This window comes from Callorhinus ursinus, unplaced genomic scaffold, assembly GCF_003265705.2.
Source record: "Callorhinus ursinus isolate GAN/ISIS: 27379988/994484 unplaced genomic scaffold, GSC_fseal_2.0 scaffold20, whole genome shotgun sequence".
Taxonomy (NCBI): Eukaryota; Metazoa; Chordata; class Mammalia; order Carnivora; family Otariidae; genus Callorhinus; species Callorhinus ursinus.
The window spans coordinates 20,259,967-20,285,530 of NW_027397082.1; the positions used below are offsets into that span (position 1 = coordinate 20,259,967).

Sequence of the window (25,564 nt, forward strand, 5' to 3'; positions counted from 1 at the left end):
CCTCCAAATTTCTACCCACCCCCATCTCATTTAATCTGATCCTATTAGTGTGCTCATGGGTTATCACCTCTTCTAGATAGAATTCTTTAAAGAAAGGAAACTGGTCACTGGGGCAGGTTCCTATCCATCATCTCATGATCCCCAAACTGAGGTTGTCCTTAGTTAATAATTGAGTCAGCAGAGAGCAGTCTGACCCAACCCCAAAAGCCATATGCTAGTGATTCTACAGTTCCCTCCAACAAAGTGGCAAAGAACAAGTTCAAGTTCCAGGTGTTTTACTTCATTTTTCTTTTATTACAGATGAGTACGTTTGGAAAAACAGATTCTGGTTGCATTTAGCTATATAAGTGTATTGTGCCTATCCTCTGAGCTCTTGGTGAAAGGAGATTATCTGAATTATTTTTATGTTTGCATTATTCCCAGTTTAGACATATACTAAATATTGCATTAATGAATGGAAAATGGACAGTTACAGATTGAGGTTCCAGACACTTCCTTCAAAATAAGTCATCATATCCCTAGAAGATTAAATGAATTTCCCTTAATATTTTTAAAAGTCTTGTCAATAATTCTGTCAGTTGTTTTTAAAACATCAAAGGAAATTAAAACACCTGGCTTTTTTATCAATGCAGAATTTTTTGTCTTTGACTTACACTGACAAATGTTGTCCATTGTAGAAGAGGTATTGATGACTGCCTAAAGTGATGATCATGACATTTGGATAACCAGTTGATCTGTAGCATTCCTTCCAGTTCTCGAATGAATGGTGGGTTATATATCAGCCTATGTAACACATATACCATGTCCCTGCATAAGGGACAGTGCATCTCTAATATGCATTGCACTTTTGTTCAACACCGATTTAACAGTATTTAACAGAACTTTAACAACTGTTGAGCAAAATTATTTAATGTGAAGCATTAGAAAAACATAGTCTTAGCAACCCCCCAAAGTGATGCAATATAGGCAGCCTTTGGTTTTTTAAAGCAAGACGGGAGTGTCTGGCTGTGGGTCATAATAGGTGCCTTTCAACACTGTGGAGTTCATTGTTGAAGGCAGAAGTAATGGAGGAGACAAGGCATACACTTCAGGGCTCCCACAAAAGGAATTGTGGAATGAGAATTTCAAACACAACATAATGACAGCAATACCAAAAATCAGAGTATTTGTCTAGGATCCTTGTGCAGAGAAAGAATTGTGAAGCTAATAAGGTACAGAGCGTTCACCACTAGCAATTTTAACAGGCCAAACTCGGGCACATCCTCTGCAGGAGGGGCTCCTCAGGAAAGCATCAGGGCTACCTTAATACTGGAGAAGCAGAGTGGTAGGCCACCAGGGGTGCTGTGAGCAGCACTACTTAAAAGGAGAGGCTCAGGAGCAGACGTGTCCTCAGGCTTGCCTGAAACCATACTTGCATGGCTATAAACATCCTTGACTCAGAAAGGTTTTTCAACTTTGGTTTTTATAAAAATGGCAGGCCCTGACTGAATATACTTTAAAAGTAAAAAGCCTTTGGGGCGCCTGGGTGGCTCAGTCGTTAAGCGTCTGCCTTCGGTTCAGGTCATGATCCCCGGGTCCTGGGATCGAGCCCCGCATCGGGCTCCCTGCTCGGCAGAAGCCTGCTTCTCCCTCTCCCACTCCCCCTGCATGTGTTCCCTCTCTCGCTGTGTCTTTCTCTGTCAAATAAATAAAATATTTTTAAAAAAAAAGTAAAAAGCCCTTAAAGTATGAGTAATGACTCAATTTTACAAATAAAAGGATTTTCTTAGTGCTCAGACTTCCAGAGAAACAAAATGGTCAACAGATGTTGACCTTCTCTGTCCCTCTAATAATGGCACTGACAAACAGGAAATAATGAATTAGAGTAAAAGGAAAACACTTATGTAATAATACAAGGAAAGTCTATTAGTATATAATAAAGGAGTCCTTGTTTTTTAACAAGTATTTTTTGTTAACAACAACCAAATCCTTGTTTGACAGAGCATGTGGCCCTAGTGGCCGGACTCTGAAACTAAGCATGACTGACCTAAGAGGCTAATTTGGGAGAATCTGAAGTATCTGTGGCTACTTCTACCTTAATTCTTGATCCCAAATGAAGTGACATCACATACCACAGCACACAGGGAAAATAGATACTGAATTAGTATGAAAAGAAGTTTAAAGACAGCAAAAAGAAATAGCATTTTATTTCTGTAAGGGAGTTTGAGAAGTGCCCAAGAATTACAGCCAAGTTCATGAATGAGGTAGATCTAATAGGCATTTACACCTTAAATAATTTCAGTTATAACCATCAAATGAATTGCTTAGATGCTGTGGTTAAGAAAATTGTACAAAATTAAGCAAATTGTTTAAAAGAAACATCTAAAGTTTAAAAGTATTAAATATAGCAGGTAGAATAGATGTAGTAACAACTTGGTGCTATTTCTAACAAAGTATTTCTTTCATATATTATTCCTAAATGTGAGCAAAGCGATCACAAATGAAGATGAGAAGCAGTTATAAAGATTGGGCATGGTTACTTGCAGTCAGCTCTATTATAAAGAATAGATTCTGTTGAAATACACCATCTTGCAGCAAGATTCTGTCAATGAGAATTTCATTGCAGCTGTCAAAGGTATGTATCTGTAGTACAGAGAACAGAGAAAACTGAATCCAGGAGGCCACTGTGACTTTGCACATATTACCACAGCTCTCGGCCTCAATTTCATCATCCATAAAACCAAGGGGGTTAACAGAAGCCAGACCTCTAAAATCCCACCTGTAAAAATCTCATCTCCTGAAATTTACATAGAACGATTGCTGTTGGAAACTCCATTCCCATCAACCTTAATATCAGGGACAATGGATAAAGTAGGAGATGACCACTGGCTCCCTTGGGCAACCTGGCCTTTTAAACCAAAGACCAAAATCCACTTCCTGAAACTCTACCACTTTCCTCCGTTCTCCCTCACCTTTAGTTCCTTAGGCCAATGGTTAGTCCCTTAGTCCCTTTGGAACTAGCCTCAGAGCATCTCGTCTATAGATTTATAGTTTTATGATGAGAAATGAACCAGAGAGGGCAAGTGACTTGCCTGGAATACCAGAGCTAGTCAATGACAAAGCCAGGACAAGAATCCAAGGTCAGTTGTTCCTGACACCAGTGTTCTTTCCCCTAAATCATACCACCTACCTGTCTTTCACTCCTGACAAAAAGTAAAACAAAAGCATGGGAATAGGGGTGGGGAGAGCATCTATTTAGATAATACCAGTGAGAAGTAGAAGTTATTTTATGTCAAAAATGTAAATATGGATGTGAAGGCATCATGCTCCTGTTTCAAACTATATTACAAAGCTGTCATCATCAAGACAGTATGGTACTGGCATAAACACAGACACACAGATCAATGGAACAGAATAAAGAGCCCAGAAATAAACGCTTGCATTTATGATCAATTAATTTATAACAAAGGAGGCAAGAATACACAGTGGGGAAAGGACAGTCTCTTCAATAAATGGTGTTGGGAAAACTGAAGAGCCACATGGAAAAGAATGAAACTGGACCACGATCTTACGCCATACACAAAAAATGAACTCAAAATGGATTAAAGACTTAAATATAAGACCAGAAGCCATAAAACTCCTAGAAGAAAACATAGGCAATAAGTTTCTTGACATCACTCTTGGCTATATTTTCTTAGATCTGACTCCAGTAGCAATGGCAATAAAAACCAAAATAAACAAATGAAACGATATCAAACTAAAAAGCTTCTGTACAGCAAAGGAAACCATCAACAAAATAAAAAGGCACCCTACTGAATGGGAGAAGATATTTGCAAATCATAAATATGGTAAGGGGTTAATACCCAAATTATAAAAAGAACTATAACTCAGTAACAAAACACATTCTGATTTAAAAAATGGGCAAAGGACCTGAACAGACATTTTTCCAAAGACATACAGATGGCCAACAGGCACATTAAAAGATGCTCAGCATCAGTAATTACCAGAGAAATGCAACTCAAAACCATGAGCTATATCATCTTGCATCTGTCAGGATGGTGATTATCAAAAAGATAAGAAATACCAAGTGTTGGTGAGGATGTAGAGAAAAGGGAACTATTGTGCACTATCGGTGGGAATGTATACTGGTGCAGCCATAAGGGAAAACAGTATGAAGGTTCCTCAAAAAACTAAAAATGGAACTGCCATGTGATCCAGCAAGTCTACTTCCAGGTATCTGAAGAAAATGAAAGCACTAATTCGAAAAGGTACATGCACCCATATGTTCACTGCAGCATCATTCACAATACCCAAGATAAGGAAACAGCCCAAGTGCCCGCTGACAGATGAGTGGGTAAAGAAGATGCACACAACCCCCCTCCACACACACACAAAGGAATACCACCTCAGCCATAAAAAAGAATGAAATCTTGCCATTTGTGACATGGATGGACCCTGTGGGTACTATGGCTAAGTGAAATAAGTCAGAGAAAGACAAATACCATATGGTTTCACTTATATGTAGACTCTAAAACAAGCAAGAAGAAACAACAAAACTCACAGATGCAGAGAACAGACTGGTGGTTGCCAGAGCGGGGGAGCAGGGAGGGTGGGCAAGACAGAAGAAGGGGGTCATAAAATAAACAAGTCATATCATGGGATGTAATGTTCAGCATGGTGACTAGAATCAATAACACCAAGTTGCATGTTAGTTAACTTTATATGGTGACAGGAGGAAACTAGACTCATTGTGGTGATCATTTTGTAGTGTATACAAATATCAAGTCATTGTGTTGTACACCTGAAGCTAATACAATGTTTTGTGTCAGCTATACAACAACAAATATAGATGTGATACTAAATGTTAATACCTGAAAAGATCAGCTTAGCAAGTGCATGACAGACTCAATCAACCACATTTTAATAATCACTGCCCAAGGCCTTTGAAGGTAAAGAAAGCTGTCAGGCTGAGGGAAGGGGAGGCAGAATGCTTTGGATAACATGAAAGATTAAGACAAGGTTGTTGGAAAGTGACTAAATTCCCTACACCAAGGAAAATCAATCCAAGGAGCTAATGTACAGAGACAAAGATGGTATAATTTTGCCTAGAGTTAACTGCAACTTAAATCAACGTAATGCCATATACGTAGGTACGATACATATTTTCATTATGTCCTAGTGACAAGAATTCAGAGAAAAGTGATGGGTTGTGCCATCATCGTAAGACTAATAAAGCATCACATCCTATCAGCCACTGACTCTGATTTTGACATTTGTGGCCTGTCTCACTAATGATAAAAGTACTACAACCATTTGCATTCATTTTGCTGTTATCAAGAAGACTGGTTGGTAAGATTCAAAGGAACTGCTGGGATGTGAATTTAAATGAAATCGTATCTTCACAGGGAAACCATTGAAAATGCAGAAATACAAACACAGATCTTTAAAAAAATCTTAAAAAATCTTTAAAGAGGGTTAAAGACAAGATTGATTCCATTTGCAAGACGATTATGAGAAAGCAATATAAGTAATTGGCCTTCAAAGAATAAATGGCTTCTGTCTCTAGCTAATGAGATTTCATTTAAAACTGTTAATTGGGAGCAATGAAAGAAGAACAGAAACCAACACCGACAGGAAATACTCAGTTTTTCTGAGGAATATGATAAAAATTTGTCCTTCTTATATTTATACCATGGAACTCTGAAAAGTCATACAGTAACAAAGACAAGCCTAGATCCTATAATATTAAAATAATAAACAGGATGTAATACACTAAACAAAAACTCAAGAACTAATTAAAATAAATTAAGAATAAGAAATACATTTACACTGAAAAAATGATAAGCATAGGATATCCTGAGTTTCTCAATTATAAAAAGAACACAAAAAAGTAATACCCATCTGAAAGGCTGTCATAATGATTAAATAATATACATAAAATTCTTAAGAGTGTGTGGTACACAGTAAATGCTTAACAAATGGCAGCTATCATTATTATAACCAGGAAGAAGAATAACTTCATTAATAAGAGCTTTCAAACTGGATTCATCACCTCCTCCTTGCTTCAGCTTCATTTCGAGCACACGAATGTGATCACTAATAGCCAATTAGGTAGCTTTTGACCAGATCACTGACCAGATCTCACAAGAAAACCAAAAATAGTATTTGGAAACCAAGATGAGGGAAAAAGAAAGAGTACCTGAGGAGGCACTGGCTAGCAAAAAACATATTCTGACATTATTTATAAGCAGCACTCATATGGCGAAGGTTCACTCACAGTGATACAAAGGTAAGAAGTCAAAGAAAATCAACGCAATTTAGAAGTCTTAAAGAGTAAAGGAAATTGCTGTGACATAAAGCCCTAATGAAAAGTAAAAATATTTCCAGAGGGAGCTATAAGACCCTTTGCTAGATCCATTTTTATCTAATTTGAAAACAATTTAAGACTCATATCTTTTCACCTACCAACTAAGAGTATACTTATTTTCATCTCAGTTTATTTCTAGGAGGATCTTGATTTTTCTCTGTTTTATGAAGCATTTAATTCCTTTCTGATCCCACTATGGAATTTATGTTTTAATAATTCTGCTTTTTTCCCCATTAAAGTCAGCCCTAAAAATAAAGTGACAAAAAGGAAAACAAAGCTACTGCAAGTCTGGGAGCATATTCTTGGGAGGGACATTCAAGGCTACATGTAGCAAAGGATAAAGCATGAGGACGATCCCACTGGGGAAGGTGCAGGTTAAAGGCTACATGTAGGAGAGGAACGGGGCTCCTGAAGGGCAATGGATGAAATGTAATCATAGGGCTTTTCTCTCTCCTCATTAATGGAAATGCACTCTACGACTGAGCAATCTCTTAACAAAGGTTCTGAAAGTTGCCAGGTGGCTTATTAACAGATTTACCTATGTATTCCTAAGTTTAGAATTTGCTTCTTTTCAGACATTCCAAGAGTCATATTAAGAAAATTTCTATTTCTCAGGAAAACATTAATAAATAAGAGCCTGGGTTTTATTGCCTTTGCCCACTCTCCTGATACTGTTCTTTCCTTCTTTAAAAACAACCCAAATATATGCCTTCCCAAACTATGTATTAAACTATGTATTGATCTTAGTGAAATAAAGGAACTCTTTTTATATTTTCTTGTAAAGGGGCTCATAAAAATAGGCCTAGAGACAGTGACTTAAAACCAGACAAATCCAGATCTCCAATCCCATCAGTTTCTCCATCCTACAAACACACTTAAGGCTCAAAAAGAAAAATTAATGCCCAAACAGCCAGTGAAGCACATAGACACAGAAACATTTTCTATCCTGGTCACACCAGGTATTACATAAGATACTGTCAAAGTCTTTGATCATTCACTTAGAAGGGATTCTAACCTTTTAAAATCACATGCTAATTAATTAACATCAGCAACATTATGTCAGGGATATTGGACCACACTCATAATGACTTCTTTGTCAAGTAAGCAAAGAAACTATGTTTTGTTTGCCTGGAAGTTCATGTCTGTTCCACTGAAATGCAAATATCTTGGATCCCTACTAAAGGGTGTGGATGTCCACATAAATGATATCTCTGTTACAGAGAAAGAAGTGGCTGCTGCACTTGCTGGAATGTCTTCGGCTTTGTTATCAGATGCTCCAGTTTGGTTATAACCAGGCTTCCAGTTTGCCCAATGCCAAACTTCATGCTTTAGCAAGGGGAGAAAAATCTAGATGCCAGGACCACACCAGACCTTTTGGATAAAGGGGTAGGAGCATGCTTCAACTGGATTAAGGTTGGTCCTCTTTGTTAGCACCAAACTCTCATTATTTAGTTCTTCACAGACTAAATTACAGCTTCTCCCAGAGAAGAGGACCTAGATATTGAAAAGGAATTAAAGTAGATATTAAGGTAGAAATTCCAAGGCCAAATATCCCAAGGTCAGGCAGAGCAGCATCTGAGGCCAGTACAAGAAAGTGGTGGAATTCAATGGGCAGCAACTCTGGGGTATTCAAGCTCCCCAAGTCCTTGTCCGGCCTCACGGCCCTACCTGTACCCCAATCATGGGCACCACCTCCTCAATCCACAGCAAGTCCAGTGGAGCCGAGGTTCGAGTTTGTCGGTGGTGAATTCGGCGTAGCCGCAGAAGGTACAGGATGATGGCCAGTAGCACCACCAGGATACAGGCGAAGAAGAGATAGTGGTTGTAGACAAAGGAGAGGCGGAACCAGCCGCCATGGGCCTGCCGAACACCTTCTTGCCGCAGATCCCTAGGAAGAGTTGGAAGGTGGAAAGTCATGTTAATTTCAAAGAGAAACAGTTATGTTGATTTAAAAGGCCAGCAGTGTTATCTCATTTATTCTATTCATGCAAATATGCTAGGATACCAGCTCCACAGGGCAAGCAAAGCTAAAGAATGTCTCCAGCCCGAGGGCCGCTATGTGATTCCTCCTGTACCTTCTCTGCCAGGGCCTACAGAGGAAGCCTCACAGGCCTACATCCTCCAGGATCTGGGGACAGAATTAGAAGGCAAAAAAATGAACAGTAAAACTGATCATCTATAACCTTAGTCTTAACATTGACCCCATACCATTCTGTAAATACATACATCCAGTCTGTAAATACGGTACTAACAAGAATAGGGTGGCCCCTAAATCCAATCAAGACATCAGAGTGTATCTAAATCTTTGAAAAAAAAATTGACCTGTGCTTCCTGAGGATTTAGGCTATATCTAGAGAAATCTGTCACCTGGTCAGTAGTACTGTAGTCTGGAAAAAAGTAAGGAGACCTGTAAGCCAAAGTGCAGCAGCCTGCATGCATAGAATGAAGCCGCTCTTTGGTCCAGACACCAGATCCATTTTTGTTTTGTTTGACCTGCAGTGTTTTCTTAAAATGTGAATCTCCAAACTGAAAGCCTGCCTATGACATATGGACTTCCGGCTTGTCCTGGCAAATGCTGGTACAGCATTTCTGCACGGCAGTCCTCAGCCCTCCATCCGGAGTGCATACTCTCTAGCTCCCCACTTCTCTCACCTCTCTCTTCTGAGGTTAGACAAACAGGCAGCAAAGATTAAAAACTCATTTTAGTGTATCTGAAACAATCCAGGGGAGAGATAACCTAAAACTTCTCCCAAATATCTTATGGTACATAGAACAAGATGTCAGGCTTATCACAGCTTGATGACAATACCCCCCCTAAGGGCATCTCATGTGCTGTGTTCTAATTCTGGCCCACCAAAAAGCCTTCTAAATCAATGACATGATCTCTAGAGTGACTCTCCCATTAGGGAAGACTGCTCTATACACACAGCCTACCCCAGTTCTCTAGTCTGATGTTTTCTACAGTAACCGAAGAATGGCATTTTAGTTTTATTTTAGTTTACCACTCAGTATCTTAGAACTAGTTAAGTAACAGCTCAATCCTAAAGACTGATTTATTATGGATAAATAAAACTGAATTCCTGAATGCAAAGCTAAAGAACAGACACCGGATTAAATTCTCAACCTTCTTTCTGTTTCAACATGCTTGGGTAGTAATAATAGTTCATGGGGTAGTAATAAAGGGAGTTAGTTCGGATGCTTTTTTGAGGGAGAAAGGTCACTTACAAAACCTATTCTGAGACACCAACCAACATCCTCTGATCTCAAGATGCCAGTTCAGTCCAGTTTACCTGAGTGGTAAGAATCGTGTTTTATACAGAATGGCTCCCAGTGTCCACTGAACCTCTCGGTCATATACCAGCTGGGCTGTCTGCAGGTGCGGGTAGTCATAGGGAAAGTGGAATCCTTCATGAAGGACTTGGTACATCCAAGCCGATTTAAAACACTGATATCTGTGTGACAAAATAATATTTTTTTAAAGAAGAAAAGAGAATTCTAATGTTTTCTATGTACTCCCCCTGGATGTCAAAAAAAAGACCGGTCTCTCTCTACTTCACCTTCCTCGCCTCTAGGTGGAGCCAAACCTGCGCCTACTTTATCTTGTTTTTTTTTTTTTTTTTTTAAAGATTTTATTTATTTATTTGAGAGAGAGAATGAGAGATAGAGAGCACGAGAGGGAAGAGGGTCAGAGGGAGAAGCAGACTCCCCTGGAGCAGGGAGCCCGATGCGGGACTCGATCCCGGGACTCCAGGATCATGACCTGAGCCGAAGGCAGTCGCCCAACCAACCGAGCCACCCAGGCGCCCACTTTATCTTAACGCAAAAGTGAGGACTGCCTTTTCGCAGTAGTGATATTGTGACTGTTTTCTTTTTCTTTCTTTTTTTTTTAGAGTGAAAGAGGGCAGAGGAGAGGCAGATGGAGAAGAAGAGAGAGAATCCCAAGCAGGTTCTATGCCCAGCGCGGAGCCCGATATGGGGCTCAATCTCACAACCCTAAAATCACGACCTGAGCCAAGATCAAGAGTCGGACGCTTAACCAACTGAGCCACTCAGGTGCCCCCTTTTTCTTTTTATGAGTCCTTATCTTCAAGGAGCCTGCTGAAGTATCTACAAGTCTACTTACACGATGTCTGGGATTTGCTTCAAAATAACCCAGCTGCGGTAAGAGGGCAGAAGGGTGGGAAAATAGATGCAACAAGATTGGGCAGAAGCTGATAACCACTGGTAGAGAAACAGGGTGACAGGCATACGGGAGTTTATCATACTCTTCTATTTTTGTTTATGTTTAAGATATTTTACAAATATTTACAAAAATGGGAGGACCGACAAACCAAACTGGCAAAATATTGGCACTTGTTGAAGCTGGGTGAGGTTTATGTTACTTTTCTTTCTACCCTTCTGCATGTTCCATATTTTAATTTAAAAAACCCACTTTTGATTTTTTTTTAAGATTTTATTTATTTATTTGAGAGAGAGAATGAGAGATAGAGAGCACGAGAGGGAAGAGGGTCAGAGGGAGAAGCAGACTCCCTGCCGAGCAGGGAGCCCGATGTGGGACTCGATCCTGGGACTCCAGGATCATGACCTGAGCCGAAGGCAGTTGCTTAACCAACTGAGCCACCCAGGCGCCCCCCACCACTTTTGATTTCAAGCCACTCAGAGAAAACCTTGCGGTGACCCTGGTTTTCATTGACTTCGCTAAACTAGGCTATTTTAGCCCCTATTGCTCAGAAAACCAAAATCAAAAATAATCAAATTCTCCTTCAGCATAAAATCACATCTGTGCTCTTACTTGCTCTCTCTCCCTCATTATAATATGCCATCTACATTTTCAGGCCAAATATAAGGGAGAAAAGGAAGCTACTTACTTGAGTCGATGCTCATCTGCATGTGATGAAAAGAGGCCATTCTTGAATCTCTGAGTTAGTACTGACCAGGCCATGCCACAGTAATCCTGGAACAAGTGCACAGAAATGTTGCAACGTGAAATTAAAGCCAAACCCTGTAACCTCCCTACAGTCACAGCTGCTCCATGTCTAAAGTTACTCATGGGCTACTAGTTGACAAAGGAAAATAGAAACGCCATCTTCATTCACTGGACACCGTGCAACACAAGTACTAAAATGCAGATGCAGGCTGCTGCGGGTCTCCTTTTTATTCCCATCACCTCAAGTCCAATACAAAGCTAGCCCAACATGGCTCCTGAGCCTCTTCAGCTTCAGACAGGGATAAGGTTAGGACCAGGAAGAGCAACATCAAAGCCAAAGGGAGCCTCACTCTGCTCTATGTCAGACTAACACGAGCAGGTAAAGTAGATGGTACAGAATGGTCAAAATTATACCACTGGCCTGTCTCTATGTTGTAGTTCTCCCCAAAGGAATCATTCCTTCTGGTTTGATCAGTTAACTTGTATTTCTTGAATGTCTACTTTGTGCCAGGTGCTATTCTAGGTGCCAGGGAGATTTAGCAGTGAGCAAAACAGACAAAACATGAAGCTCACATTCTAGTAGTAAGAGACAGACAGTAACCAAATACATATATATGCATGCATACATACAACACGCACATACCTATATACATATACACATACGTACAGAGTGTGTTAGATGACATAAATGCTCACAGGAAAGGGAAACAGGTAATATTGGGAAGGGCTGCAGTTATGGATATGGTTGCTAGGGAAGGTATAACTGGGAAAGTAACAGTTGAGTCAAAGTAAAAAAAAGAACAAAATTATCTCTTTTACCTGGGAAAGAGAACATATTAAGCCACTAGCAACTTGGGCAAGCAATAACTTGAGCCCTTTGGTGTTCAAGGGAATAGAATCTGAAGAAGTTTTAAAGTGAGAGAAAGATGTGGGCCATGGACATTTAGAGAGCCCTGGATGCTGGAAAGGAAAAGGAGTATGAGTGTATTCCTGGAGGCTGGAGAAGAACAAATACAAACCAGGTTTTCCTCAGTATTTCTCTCTCTCTTTTTTAAAGATTTTATTTATTTATTTGAGAGACAGAGAGTACATTTGGGGGGGGCAGAAGGAGAGAGACAAGCAGACTCCCTACTGAGCAGGGAGTCCAACATGGGGCTTGATCCCAGGACCCCGGGATCATGACCTGAGCTGAAGCCAGATGCTTAACCAACTGAGCTACTCAGGTGCCCCCTCAATATTTCTTAGGGACTGCCTTTAGGGAACAGAATATTACACATACTACAAATATATATATATATATTTTTAAGATTTATTTATTTATTTCGAGAGAGAGTGGGAGGGGCAGAAGGAGAGGGAGAGAGAATCTCATGACTCAGTGCGGGGCACAGAGCTTGACTCGGGGCTTGATCTCATGACCCTGAGATCAGGACCTGAGCTGAAACTAAGAGTCAGATGCTTAACTGACTGCCACCCAGGCATCCCACAGATATTATTAAATTGCAAGTCTTCTATCCAGAGAACCCTAGAGAACTGTAACAAAGCAGAAAGGAAAGAATAAAAAATATAAGGACAGATTCTTCCCATAAGTTTCTGCGCTAAAAGAGAGATCAGAAAGATAGGCAAAACTTCAGAAATGAATCTAAATTAAAGAAGGAGATTGGGCGCCTGGGTGGCTCAGCTGTTGAATATCACACTCTTGGTTTCGGCTCAGGTCGTGATTTCGGGGTCGTGGGATCGAGCCCCACACTGGGCTCTGTGCTCAGTGTGGAGTCTGCTTGAGATTCTCTCCCTCTTCCTCCCCCACTGCCCCTCCCCCAACTGTGCATGCACACACGCTCTCTCTCTCTCAAATAAACAAAATCTTAAAAAAAAATTAAAGGAGCTATACTCTCCCTCTGCCCCTCCCCCCGCTTACCTGCTCACTCTAAAATAAATAAATCTTTTTTAAAAAAAGGAGCTATAGAAAGCTAGCTAAACTTTTACCTGTTCAGGTAACTAATGATTTAAGCTTATAAACTGCTAACATCCTAGATATGCTCTAAATGAATTTTTATTTCTTCTGCATTTTAGTTTTAAATAATACTTACACCGACATTGCTTTTCCCAACATCTTTCTAATATTCCAAGTGACCCTATATACCATTCTGGCCTCCTAATGACTCAAACCAAAAAAATGAAAGTGCACTTGCCCACCTGTGTGACATCATCTCCAAAAGCATATTACAACTGAGAACACCCAGTAAGGTCTTCCCCTTACTTTATCTTTGGGGATGATACTTTTGTCCACAAACATTAAACAAGATTATTGGAAAACTAGAGGAACAACCATTAGCCACCACAATTATGGACTTGGGTGATAATCTGGGTGATCACAACATGCATGGAAACCTAAGCTTAATGAACTAGAAGACAGTCCGGCACAGCGGGTTCCTTAACTTTTGAGTCCACTTTCTCATCTATAAAACGAGGGCTCAGAGGGCCCCTGCGAAAAATCCAGTGAGATCAGGCATGCAAAGCTCTTTGAACAGCATCTGATACAAAGTTAGGCATCCAATAAATGGCTGCAGCTGGCGTGAGTCATCTTTATTATAAATAATTTACCTGGGCAGCCTTGGCAAACGTTGGCCCGTGATAGTGGCCACCAATGCGTAACACATCCTCTGTACAGTAAAAAAACTCAGAGAAACCATAGAACTCGCTGTTGTTGAAGTCAATTGGCGACTGGTAGATGCCATTCAGCGAGGCCTGGCTGGTGTTGGAGCGAGCCAGCAGGGGGCTCAGCATCGCCCCACAAGAGGCCCAGTCTCCTCTTCCTCGGATGTGCAGCACCTGGCTGTTCCTCTCCACCACATCTGTGAGGCCCACAGGCAGGCAGGGATCCAGAAATGGATTGTCTGGACTCAGACCAGTCTTCTGGCCCAGCAACCTGTCACAATGACAAAAACACAAAACACATCACTAATGTACTCACCCTCTTCTAGGAAACACCTAGTTTAAGAAACTTGGTCTAAGAATGTGCTTCACAGATTATCTTGTTGTTTTACATAGCATCCCTAGAAACAAGAATGGAGTTTTAGCATCAGTTTTAACACATCAAAATTTACCTTAAGCAAATTCAATTTAGTGGAAAGAAGGAAGGAAGGAAGGAAGGAAGGAAGGAAGGCAGGAAGGAAGGAAGGAAGGAAAGAAAGGAGAGAATTATGGCAGTGATCAAATTTTGTCCAACCGTTCAGTCCTCGTGTACATCTCCCAGTGCAGAGTGAAACTGGAAATGTTAATCTGCGGGTCTCAATCTAGTCTTCATTCCCACTGGTCTCTTAAAAGTGTCAAGATCTCACCACACCGAGTGCAGTTCTAACGTTCAACAAAACCCTGGGAGGAGGTGAAGAAGGCAGGCCCGGGAGAGGCTCCTGAGGAGGGGACCTTGTCGGTGGTGCAGTAATAACTGCCGGCAATAGGAAGGACATGCCTGGCCCCTCGCAGGGACGGGGGGAGGGGCAGGTTCTCATCCCCACCATAGCCGTCGCACAGTTCTGGCTGTTTCAAGTCAGTACTTTGCCCAGCAACAAAATTCCCATTCCTAAGGGGATGAAATACAGATCTGGCCGAGAACAGAAATTAAGTGAAGACCAAATAATGTTGCCAACCATGGTTAATTATTCACCAGTTCCTGAAGAGACACATGTTGAAGAGTGGACTTCCTGGGATGAAGATGCCCCCACAAGGGTAAAGACTAAAGGAGGGAGTGGGAATGTGGCAACACCACAAAATGCTTTGGAACGACTGGAACTTATTTTAAGGATGTGACACCAACCATAGAAAAAACAAAACAAAACAAAACAACATCAGAAAATCATATTAAGAAGAAAGAACCAGGGGCGCCTGGGTGGCTCAGTCAGTTGAGCCTCCGACTCTTGATTTGGCTCAGGTCATGATCTCAGGGTCATGAGATCAAACCCCCCATCAGGCTCTGCACTGGGCATGGGGCCTGCTTGAGATTCTCTCTCTCCCTCTCCCCCTACCTCCACCCCTGTTTGCTCTCTCACTCTCTCTTAAAAAAAAAAAAAAAGAAGAAGAAGAAGAGGAAGGAACTATTATGTTCTGACATCCCAGGAAGCACAGGTTTCTCTAGTAGATTAGAAGCTACACGAGATGAAGAATAAATCTTCTGAATTAGGAACTTAGAAACATGGCAAGAAAATACCAGTGCATGGGAGGATGATGATGCAGCCTGGCAAGTTCTGAGCAGAAAACAGCAAAGAGAAAAGGGCAGCAGAACAACAAAGGAAGGAAATGGAAAAGGAAGCACAGCAGCTAACAAAGAAGGACCACAACAAAATTGGTGTGAAACTCTCATAACTGTTCTCCAGATGCCGTGGTGCCGGCAGCCCAAGAAACAGGAGTACAGATGTGAGAGTATTTTCAGAATGCAAACACACTGACGGATTTTAATGCATTCATCAATCATCTGCGGTAACAGGATTCTCCCAAAATACTGTAAACTCCTGGTAGTTGAGACTCACAAAAACAAAAAAGAATTATGAGACAGTATTTTCTTTAATATGGTCCCAATATAAGACAACTGCTGTGGAAAAGTTATTATAAATAGGCTATACTGGTACTTCTTCAAACTAGTGTTTCTAGCAAAACAAATGGGGGTGAGTAATTTTATGGTGAAAAAAACTCTGCTGTCTATTATGCTTCCTTCAATGCACGTAATGATACAATAATTTTAAATAAAGAAAATCTCACAACTATTTGTACATTATGGCCTAAATACTTCACGGGGTACTCAAATGAAGAGTCTGTGATCTGTCCATGCTGCAAAGCAAACTGGCTGTTCTGGACTTAATGAGAGAGCAATGTAAAGGTTAATTCTGACTTCACATGCTTTTTATTCTTTTATGCACACTATGGACCTCACTCCCACATAAGATGCAACTCCACTGTAATTCATCAAATACATCTTCCATGTAGAGGGAACTGCTAAGAGCTACACTACATTGCACATTATAAATTAAGAACTTAATCTCACTGGGACGCATGGGTGGCTCAGTCAGTTAAGTGTCTGCCTTCAGCTCAGTTAATGATCCCAGGATCCTGGGATCGAGCCTTGCATCGGGCTCCCTGCTCAGCAGGGAGCCTGCTTCTCCCTCTCTCTCTGCCTGCTGCTCCCCCTGCTTGTGCTTGCTCTCTCTCTCTCTCTCTCTAAAGTTTTTAAAAAATTCTTAAAAAAAAAAAGGAACTTAATTTCATTTATCCTATGATACCATTTCTGAAACAGGACACTGCAAGAGGTCCCAATAAGCTGCTAGACTTTTTTGGGTCTGACCAGAATGCACCTTCACCTAGATTGAGTGGGACTACTAATACAGGGTCTCTAAGCAATACTACCCCATTGGCAGGAGTGGTCAGGAAGAAGGAGGAAGCAAGGACATATCTATCGTAGTAGGATAGGAGTATTTCTTCCTAGTATCTGCACCCTGATGACATTCTATTTCAGAGGCACAGATCCCCACGTCGACATACCTATTTTTGGTAAGGGTTTCATTCAGCACAAGGTCTTCATAGCGCTGCCGGGCAAAGTTGCCCCCAAAACCCAGAAAGGTCGTGACATAAACCCTATACACGTGTTCAGTATGTTGCACATCACAGCCCAGGTTGAATTCAGCCAACAGGATCTTTGCTGCTTCTTCCTATAATACAATGTAAAGCGAAAAAAGGGAATCTTAGTTTTGGCTGACTGACAGAAAGCTATGACATCACTAATACACCAGTCTTCATGTGCTATAACTACTCTTTAAGATATCTTATAGCATTCTCTCATTCTTATAGCATTATTTTCAACAAAGACACGAAGTGACAAGCCTACATAAAACAGTACAGAGACTAAATGCCAAATTAGAGACTACAACACTAGCTGTAGTTCTACAGAAGGTAGAATCATTATTACAGATGATGTGATTTTCTTGCACGTATTCTTCTGATTTTCCAATCCTCCAAAATGAGAATGTACTATTTTTATCATCAGGAAAAAAAATCCTTTGATAAAAATAAATTTAAGGAATTTTGGAGATCATTATGAGACCTATTCTATGGGTTTTTCTAAAACTATTCAAGAAGATCTAATGTTCCCTATTACAGGGACTGGGATTGGGAAAGTTCCATTTTACTGGACCTCCAATGAAAAGGGGCTCTATTTTTTTTTTTAACTTGAGGTACATGGGTTGAATTAATCATACTCCTCAGTTCATGGTACATTATTATGGCAAAGCCCCATTTTTGTTTTATTTACTTCCTTTTATCTTCATATCCACTCCCATTCCTGCTCCCCACAGGCAAGCATTCTAATGTGCTTCAATGTGTAATGTATGTTTGTACATACTGTTGTAAAATGAAATTATTGTTTTGAATGTATTTGTTTTTAATTTATGAAGATGCTATTGTGCCCAGAAATTTCACTAAGTATATACACAGGAGGAGTGAAAACTATGACTAATCAAACATGTGAATGTTCACAGCAGCATTATTCATAATAGCCAAAAACTGGAAATAAAATCCAAAAGTCCATCAACTGATGAATGGATAAACAAAATGTGGCATGGTCATATAATGGAATATTATTCAGCCATGAAGAGAAATGAAGGACTGACACGTGCTATAACAGAGATGAACCCTGAAAACATTTTGCTAAGTTAAAGAAGCAGACACAAGATGTCACATATTGTATGATTCCATTTATGTGAAATACTAAGAACAGGCAAATCCACAGGAGATGTGAAGCAAATTATTTTATTTTATTTTATTTTATTTATTTGAGAGAGCGAGAGAGCAAGACAGAGAGAGCACAAGTGGGGAGGGGGGAGCGGGGAGAGGGAGAAGCAGACTCCCCGACGAGCAGGGAGCCCGATGCGGGGCTCGATCCCAGGACCCTGGGATCAGGACCTGAGCCGAAGGCAGATGTTTAACCAACTGAGCCACCCAGATGCCCCAGTGAAGATTATTGGTTGTCAGGGCTACAAGGAGAGAATGGCAAGTGACTACTAATGAATGCGGGGTTTCTTTGGGCGTAATAAACACATTCTAGAATTCAACAGAGGTAGTTGGGTTACTTTGTGAACGTGCGCAACTTTGTGAATTGTACAAAAAAATCACTTTGGGCATTGAGGATTATTTATATTTTGTAAAGTGCTATTGTGTTATGTCTCATTGTTCTTTTCCTTCTTTACCAAGCACTGAGATCCATCTTTAAGATCATTATATTGCTATGCATACATCTAATTTGTTGCTTGCAAATATACTTTCTACACGAGTGTCACTTTCTAAATCTACACAAATAAAAAAGTCATTTGTTTAAGACTTTAAGGATCAGTGCCACTCACTGGATCCATGGCCTTCAGTTTACCTGTTGATGACATACTAGCAAATATAGGCTAAAGTTAAAATGTCTTACAACCTAGTTCCCCAAATTTCCAAACCTTGCACAGACCCCTGCTGATTATCAAACCCAAATTTCCAACAATCTTGCTGGATATTTAAACACATATGTTCCTCAGATATTTCAAATTCCAACATACTCAAAACTGAACTCACTGGTCGCAGGACTTGGGCTAGAGATCAGAAAGTCGCTCTCACGCAAACCACCGGACCATAATGATTTGCTTAGCATCAACCCACCCTTTATCCTGGGGTCTCTCTCAGTGACTGGGTTCCTTACCCTACCAGGTACCTAGGAGGGAACCTCAGCATCACTGGCCATCCTTTCCTGTCCTACCCACACCATTATATTACATTGTTTTTTTCAATTCCAAAATACCCTTGAAATCTGTCCCCTCCACTCCATTTCCACTTACAATGCCTAGTTTAGCCCTTATTACTTCTCACCCAAGGTTCCCTGACCTACATTTCTTTCTCCTCCTGACACCAAAATTATTTTCCTAAAAAATCAATTAGATCAGTCACACAATACAGAGCTGAAAAGGACCTTAGGAGTTTAATTACTTCACAGATGATGAAATGAGGTCCATATGAGTGCCCTACTCAAAAACCTTTGCTAACTATCCTCCGTTTATAGATATAAAAGTGAAATTCCCTAGCATGGAACCTAAGACTCCTCACCGTCTAACTTCATCTGATCTTCCTAGACTTAGCTACACTGCACTGGAAAACCATACACTGCAACAAGCTGTTCACCACTCCCTGGACATTCTGGGCTCTTTGCTGCTTCTTTTGTGCCCTTGCATATACTGTGGCCTCCATACAGGTGGCCCTCCTCCACCTCCACTAGGCAAAAGCCTACTATCATCCAAGACCCAGGCAACAAGCCAGGATGACTCCCATTCATGGAGCAGGGTAATGGGGTGGGGACATTACTGGCATCTGGTAGAGGCCTGAGATGCTGCTAAACATCATATTATGCATGGGGCAGCTACAACAAAGGCTTATCCAGCCCAGAACGTCAATAGTGCCAACGATGAGAAACCCTGGTTTAGATCAGATGATAGCACTGTCACGGTCTGCCTGTTATCACAGGCTCTCTGCACTGATAGATTATAAGCTTTTGGGGGCAGTATAATGTCTTATTCCTTGCCCATAAGGTGCTTAAAAACTGTCTGCATTTCTTTTTCCTCTCTATGATAAAACTTCTCCTTCGAGATACATTCTTTACACTCTAGTCAGGTATGGAATATTAGAAGCACAAGAATGGAATCATAAGCAAGGGAAAGGAAATAACATTTAATAGACAAGTATGTATCAAATACTGTACTCTGGGATTTATATGTATTATGTTTAATCTTCAGGCAAACCAAGAGACGGGGAGTATAATTATAATTGCTAAAATTATTAAACACTTATCACATACTGGGAAGTTTGTAAAGTGCTTTACACACATGGTGTCATTTCATCCTCCCAAGTTTATGAAGTAGAAACTATTATTATTCTCTTTTTATTTTATATATGAGGAAATTAAGGCTCAGAAAGGAACCTGCCCAAGATAATATAAGCTAGCAAGTATCTCAACAAATATTTGGACCCAGGCAAGTTGGTCTAAGTCCAAAGACAGTGGCCTTCTTCTCAAATACTGGCATTTCTCGCAACTGAATTTCCCTAAAAGGTAAAATACCTGTTTTGGAGGAAGGACAGAGGTTGAGGTAGGAACTTCATAAGCAATTTGAAGAGAGGCTCCTCCCATATCCAGTATCCCTACTGTCCTTCTGCGCCCTGCTGCCAATTCCTGGGGAGCCTCGGCATCAGATTCTGAAATAAATAAGGGAACAGAAAGGATCTAGTAATTAAAAAACAAAATTAAATCAAAAAGGAAAAAAAAAACCAGAACAGAAATCCCTTAAAAAATGAAAAACAAACTGAAATAAATTAATCTAATGATATCACCTATATATTATAGAGAATTCTTTTTTTTTTTTAAGATTTTATTTATTTATTTGACAGAGAGAGACACAGCGAGAGAGGGAACACAAGCAGGGGGAGTTAAAGAGGGAGAAGCAGGCTTCCCACTGAGCAGGGAGCCCGATGCGGGGTTCAATCCCAGGACCCTGGGATCATGACCTGAGCTGAAGGCAGACGCTTAACAACTGAGCCACCCAGGCACCCCTATAGAGAATTCTTTTATAACTTAAAACAGTAACTTAAAACCTAGCATTTTTACTGTATCCCTTATAGAATGTATCTTAATGACAATAGAAGCAAATAGATATCTTAAACTGCATTTCAGTAGTCTTATTGATAATGATTTTATTGGTAAATTAAGCATATATTATGAAATAAAGTAAATGTTTATATTAATATCTTTAGAAACATAATCGGCATAAAAGAAAAACATATAAGTACAAAATCAAAGATATTAAGCAATAACCTTTTAATTTTAAGTATGAATTGGAACTATCACTATGAAATCATGAGTTTTCTCTTTCTAAAAATACATTTTTTCTAGCTCTGTTCACTGAAAGGGCCTAGGAGCAAGGATAATCCAGGAGCAATGAGCACCCCTGGTATCCACAGTCACTAAATATCATTTTTCAATAAAAGAAACCAGGGCTCCTTAAAAAGTAGCTGATGCTAGGTCTAAGGTAGAAAGAATACAAGATGAGCATGGAATACCTTAGTGTGCCAAAAAGCAAGGGAAATGTAGACTACTGTGATGTTAAAAGGTACAGGAGCCAACTTAAAGGTGCTCCTACTGGCCAATGATGGTATAATTTGAACACCGAAAAGAATGATGCTATGACGGACTAAGATACATCAAACACATTAAAATCTATAAATTCATAATGATACTGGAAAAAAAAACTTCACTGGTTACCTTTAACCTTTTCATGCTAGGACATGAACTCATTATTCAAAAACTTGGTAAATGAAAGGAAAGAATGAAGGACTTATTTTGCCTTTCCAATAAGAACTGTATTTCAGGGTAATTAGTTAATGAAGAAAATTTTGTTATATAAAAATCTAAGCTGTTGGGGCGCCTGGGTGGCTCAGTCAGTTGCATCTGCCTTTGGCTCAGGTCATGATCCCAGGGTCCTGGGATGGAGCCCCACATCGGGCTCCCTGCTCAGGAAGAAGCCTGCTTTTCCCTCTCCCTCTGCCCCTTCCCTCTGCTTGTTCTCTCTCTCTCTCTCTAATAAATCTTAAAAAGCAAAGAATATTTGTTTTATTTATTGCAGAAGAACTGAATTAGAAAAATCACCATTTTCCAACCTCTAATAAAAAAAATGGATCTAAGCAATCATCACAATTGGCTACTATAACCATTAAGTGAAAAGTGGCTGGGGAATTTTTATAATAGATTAGATCAGGCTGACAATACCTGACTCCTGAATACTTGATCAGTCTTAACATAACTAAAAGTGGGACAACCAGACATTATAAAACTCCTGATGTGATGTAGTAGGAAACACTTACCGCCAATATTTGTGATTTATTCTTGCTGAAAGAATTAAGTCTGTCTAAACAAGGTTCTGTCGGGATGAGAAGCATGTTGCAGACCCCACAAAAATGCAGTCAATCAAATCAAGAATGTGTCAAATTCATGCTATCAAGTGATCCAGTTTTGTTTTTGTTTTTAATGAATGATTTGAGGAAAAGAGGTGGGAGGGTGGAAACGGTTTTAGAGTAAGAAACTGATCAATCAAACATCAAACATAACATGTGATCCTCAATCAGATTCTAATTTTAACAAGACAACTACAAATAAATATTCTTGAGACAATAAGGGAAGTCTTTACCTGGGTAGATGGATGTTACATAATATTAGAAATTGTTAACTTTTTTAAGTTTAAAAATGCCATTGCATATGTTTCATTTGTTTTGAAATTCCTCATTGGTGAGAGATATACACTGAAGTACACGAAGATAAAATGATATGTCTGGGGTCTGCTTTTAAAAATCCAATAGGAGGGGCATCTGGGTGGCTCAGTCAGTTAAGCATCTGACTCTTGGTTTTGGCTCAGGTCATGATCCCATGGGTCCTGAGACTGAGTCCCATGTTGGGCTCCATGCTCAGCGGGGAGTCTGCTTGAGATTCTCTTCCTCTGCCCCTCTCCCCACTTGCACTCTCTAGTTCTCACTCACTCTCTCTCAAAATAAATAAATAAATATTTTTTTAAAAATCCAATAGGAAAAAAAACCCTGTGCTGTATGGAGGGAGTGTGGGGCAAAAAAACTGGCCAATCACTAATTAGTGTTGCATCTGGGTACTGGGTTCATGGAGATTCATTTTATTATTTACTCTACTTCTGTGAATGTTTGCAACTTCCCATATTAAAAAGTTAAAAAGAAATAAAAAAAGGCAAATTAAGACTGGAAAATGAAGCATCTTAAAAGAGTTTTAAAAAGCTAAAGAAAGAAAGAAAAACAACTCAAACATAGCACTTATGTTCTACTGATAGGTTACAACATAAACCTTCAGCGCTTAGAACTCTCGTAAGATGACAGCATTACTCACCATCCTCATGGTCGAATCTTCCCAAAACAAAGTTGATTCCAATCCATGCATAAACTCCTAAGTAAGAAATATGAAAGTCCTTGCTTAATTCTCTATTGCTATGCCATGTCTACACCTCTTCCCAGGGCCGCTCTTTTCCTCCTTTCCTTAGAAAAAGGTGATGAGAGTATTTTATTCCACACTCTCAGTGTATGAACTTAAAATCTCTTATCTTATGATGTTTTCCCTTTAAAATGATTTGCATTGTCTAAATTTCCTACAGATGATTATGGATTAATGTATAAAAACAAAAGGTAAAAAAATGTGAATCTTGGGAGTTCTGGTTCTGGGCAAGATGGAGTAAGCACACTCCATCCTGTCTCCCCACTGAATACAAATGTAAACTCTGGACAGAATGTATGGAGCACATTTGTGAGGCCTCTGAAAGGAAATGATAACGGGCACACTGAGACAGAGATCAGAAGTTAAAGTACCACCAGACCGGTAGTGAATTCTCCATTTTTCTCCCCAGATATTGCCTGGCCTGGACTCAAAAGCAGCTTGAAACACAAAAGGATATACAGGTGGGGAGAGAAAGAAATTCAAGACTTTGCTTTCTGGTCCAAGGAGCATTAAAAGGGACTCCAAAGCCTCAGAAAGAATGGAGGAAAATCCCTTGAGTTTTTTTCCCTTTATTTTGTTCGCTACATCAGGCAATCCTGCAGGGGTAGAGGCAGAAGTTGGGTAGGTAACTAAAACTCTGAAGGATACGAATCCTTTCTCTGACTAGAGGAGCCTTAAGAGTTGGGGAAAATCCCTATTGCTTATTTTTCTCCCTCTGTCCTCTACCATTTAGCCCTGGATACAGATGCAATCATGGGAAATGCAGGGCAGAGCAGGTAAATTAAAGTCCTGGCTTTCTGAATGGAGGAGTAAGCCCCAGGGAACCAGAAAGTATTGGGGAGATAACAGAGAGTAAGGAACAAAGTAGTATATCAACTTCTGGGCTCACATCCAAGCTACACATGCATAGATCTCACTCCAAACAATATACCAAAGGTTCTGAGAACTGAACTACTGGCTAGACAACCCATTTTGTATGGGCTATGCCCAGGTTCTATATTGGCCACTGGGTATCACACAAATGGGACAAATTCAAATCGCAGTGACAAGGTTTTGAAAATGAATCAACAGAATCACAGCCAACAGAAGGCAGGTCAGAGTTTGAGGCATAAACCTAACCAGGTCAACTCCCTGCTAAATCAAACAATCAATAATCTCCTTATGACCGAAAAAAGACCCAGAGTCTCAAAATGTAATATTCAAAATGTTCAGGATACAATATAAAATTACTTAGCATAAAAAGAACTAGGAAATTCTCAACTTATAAGGGAAAAGATACCAATCCCAAGAAGACACAGATGTCAGAATTATCAAAGATATTAAAGCAGCTATATAATCAAGAAATAAAAGCAGTCCTAGCATGAATGGAAGATAGACAGTTTCAGCAAATAAATAGGATATAAAAAAGAATCAAAGGAAAATTCTAGGGCTGAAAAATGCAATACTGAAATAGAAAAAGGTAAATCTTTTCCCTTATGTGAGCTGTAACTAGAATGCGTGGATTTTCTCTTTTTCAAGAAATGGAAACATAATTTGTCATACAGGCCACATGTGGGCCACATGAGAACACATAATCAACTCTACCCCCAAAGTGCAAGCTTTTAGGGAAGTATCAGTACTGCACAGTAAAATGCAATAAAGGGAGAGCCTGTAACAAAGAAAAGTAAGTAGTGATCATCCCGATCACCCCCTAAAATTAAAGTTTCCCCTTACTTTAATAATTTACTTTACATTTGAATTTGGCAAACTCAGTAGACCTCAGAGAAGTATGTATGTTTTAAAAACTACCATTAACTAACCAAATATCCATTTGGAATCATCACTAAATACTAATACATTCTTATAAACATAGTACTTAGCACAAAGTTAAAAACAAATATAAACATAGGACTTCTAGAAGCAGCATTCTTCTTTTTCCATTTTTTAAAAATTTAAATTCAATTAACATACAGAGTATTAGTTTCAGAGGCAGAGTTCAGTGATTCATCAGTCATATATAACACCCAGTGTTCATTGCATCACATGCCCTCCTTAATGTCCATCACCCAGTCACTCCATCCCCCACCCCCCTCCCCTCTAAAAGCAGATTCTAAAACAGATACCAACACAGAATATGCAAATAATAAAAAAAAACTATACAGAATTAAGAAAATTATTCGAAGAAAAATAAAAATCAAATATATAAAGTTATCCTAAACCCCCGCCAGAGAGACTATGCCACAGCTGG

The 25,564-nt window shown here is 39.8% G+C and overlaps 1 protein-coding gene across 2 annotated transcripts in view; it reads right to left on the reverse strand.

The window, feature by feature from the left end:
* Positions 1–273: 273 nt before the first annotated feature.
* Positions 274–25,564, reverse strand: part of ENTPD7 (ectonucleoside triphosphate diphosphohydrolase 7) — a 44,027-nt gene continuing 18,736 nt past the window's right edge. For both annotated transcript variants that reach the window (XM_025880504.2, XM_073904324.1), the window contains 7 exons: positions 23,236–23,292; positions 20,398–20,531; positions 16,803–16,969; positions 13,875–14,199; positions 11,215–11,300; positions 9,637–9,798; positions 274–8,234 (listed from right to left, as the gene is read on the reverse strand). In XM_025880504.2, coding sequence (XP_025736289.1) covers positions 8,003–8,234; positions 9,637–9,798; positions 11,215–11,300; positions 13,875–14,199; positions 16,803–16,969; positions 20,398–20,531; positions 23,236–23,292 — 1,163 coding nt within the window. In that variant the 3' untranslated portion in view covers positions 274–8,002. The remainder of the gene's footprint in view (positions 8,235–9,636; positions 9,799–11,214; positions 11,301–13,874; positions 14,200–16,802; positions 16,970–20,397; positions 20,532–23,235; positions 23,293–25,564) is intronic.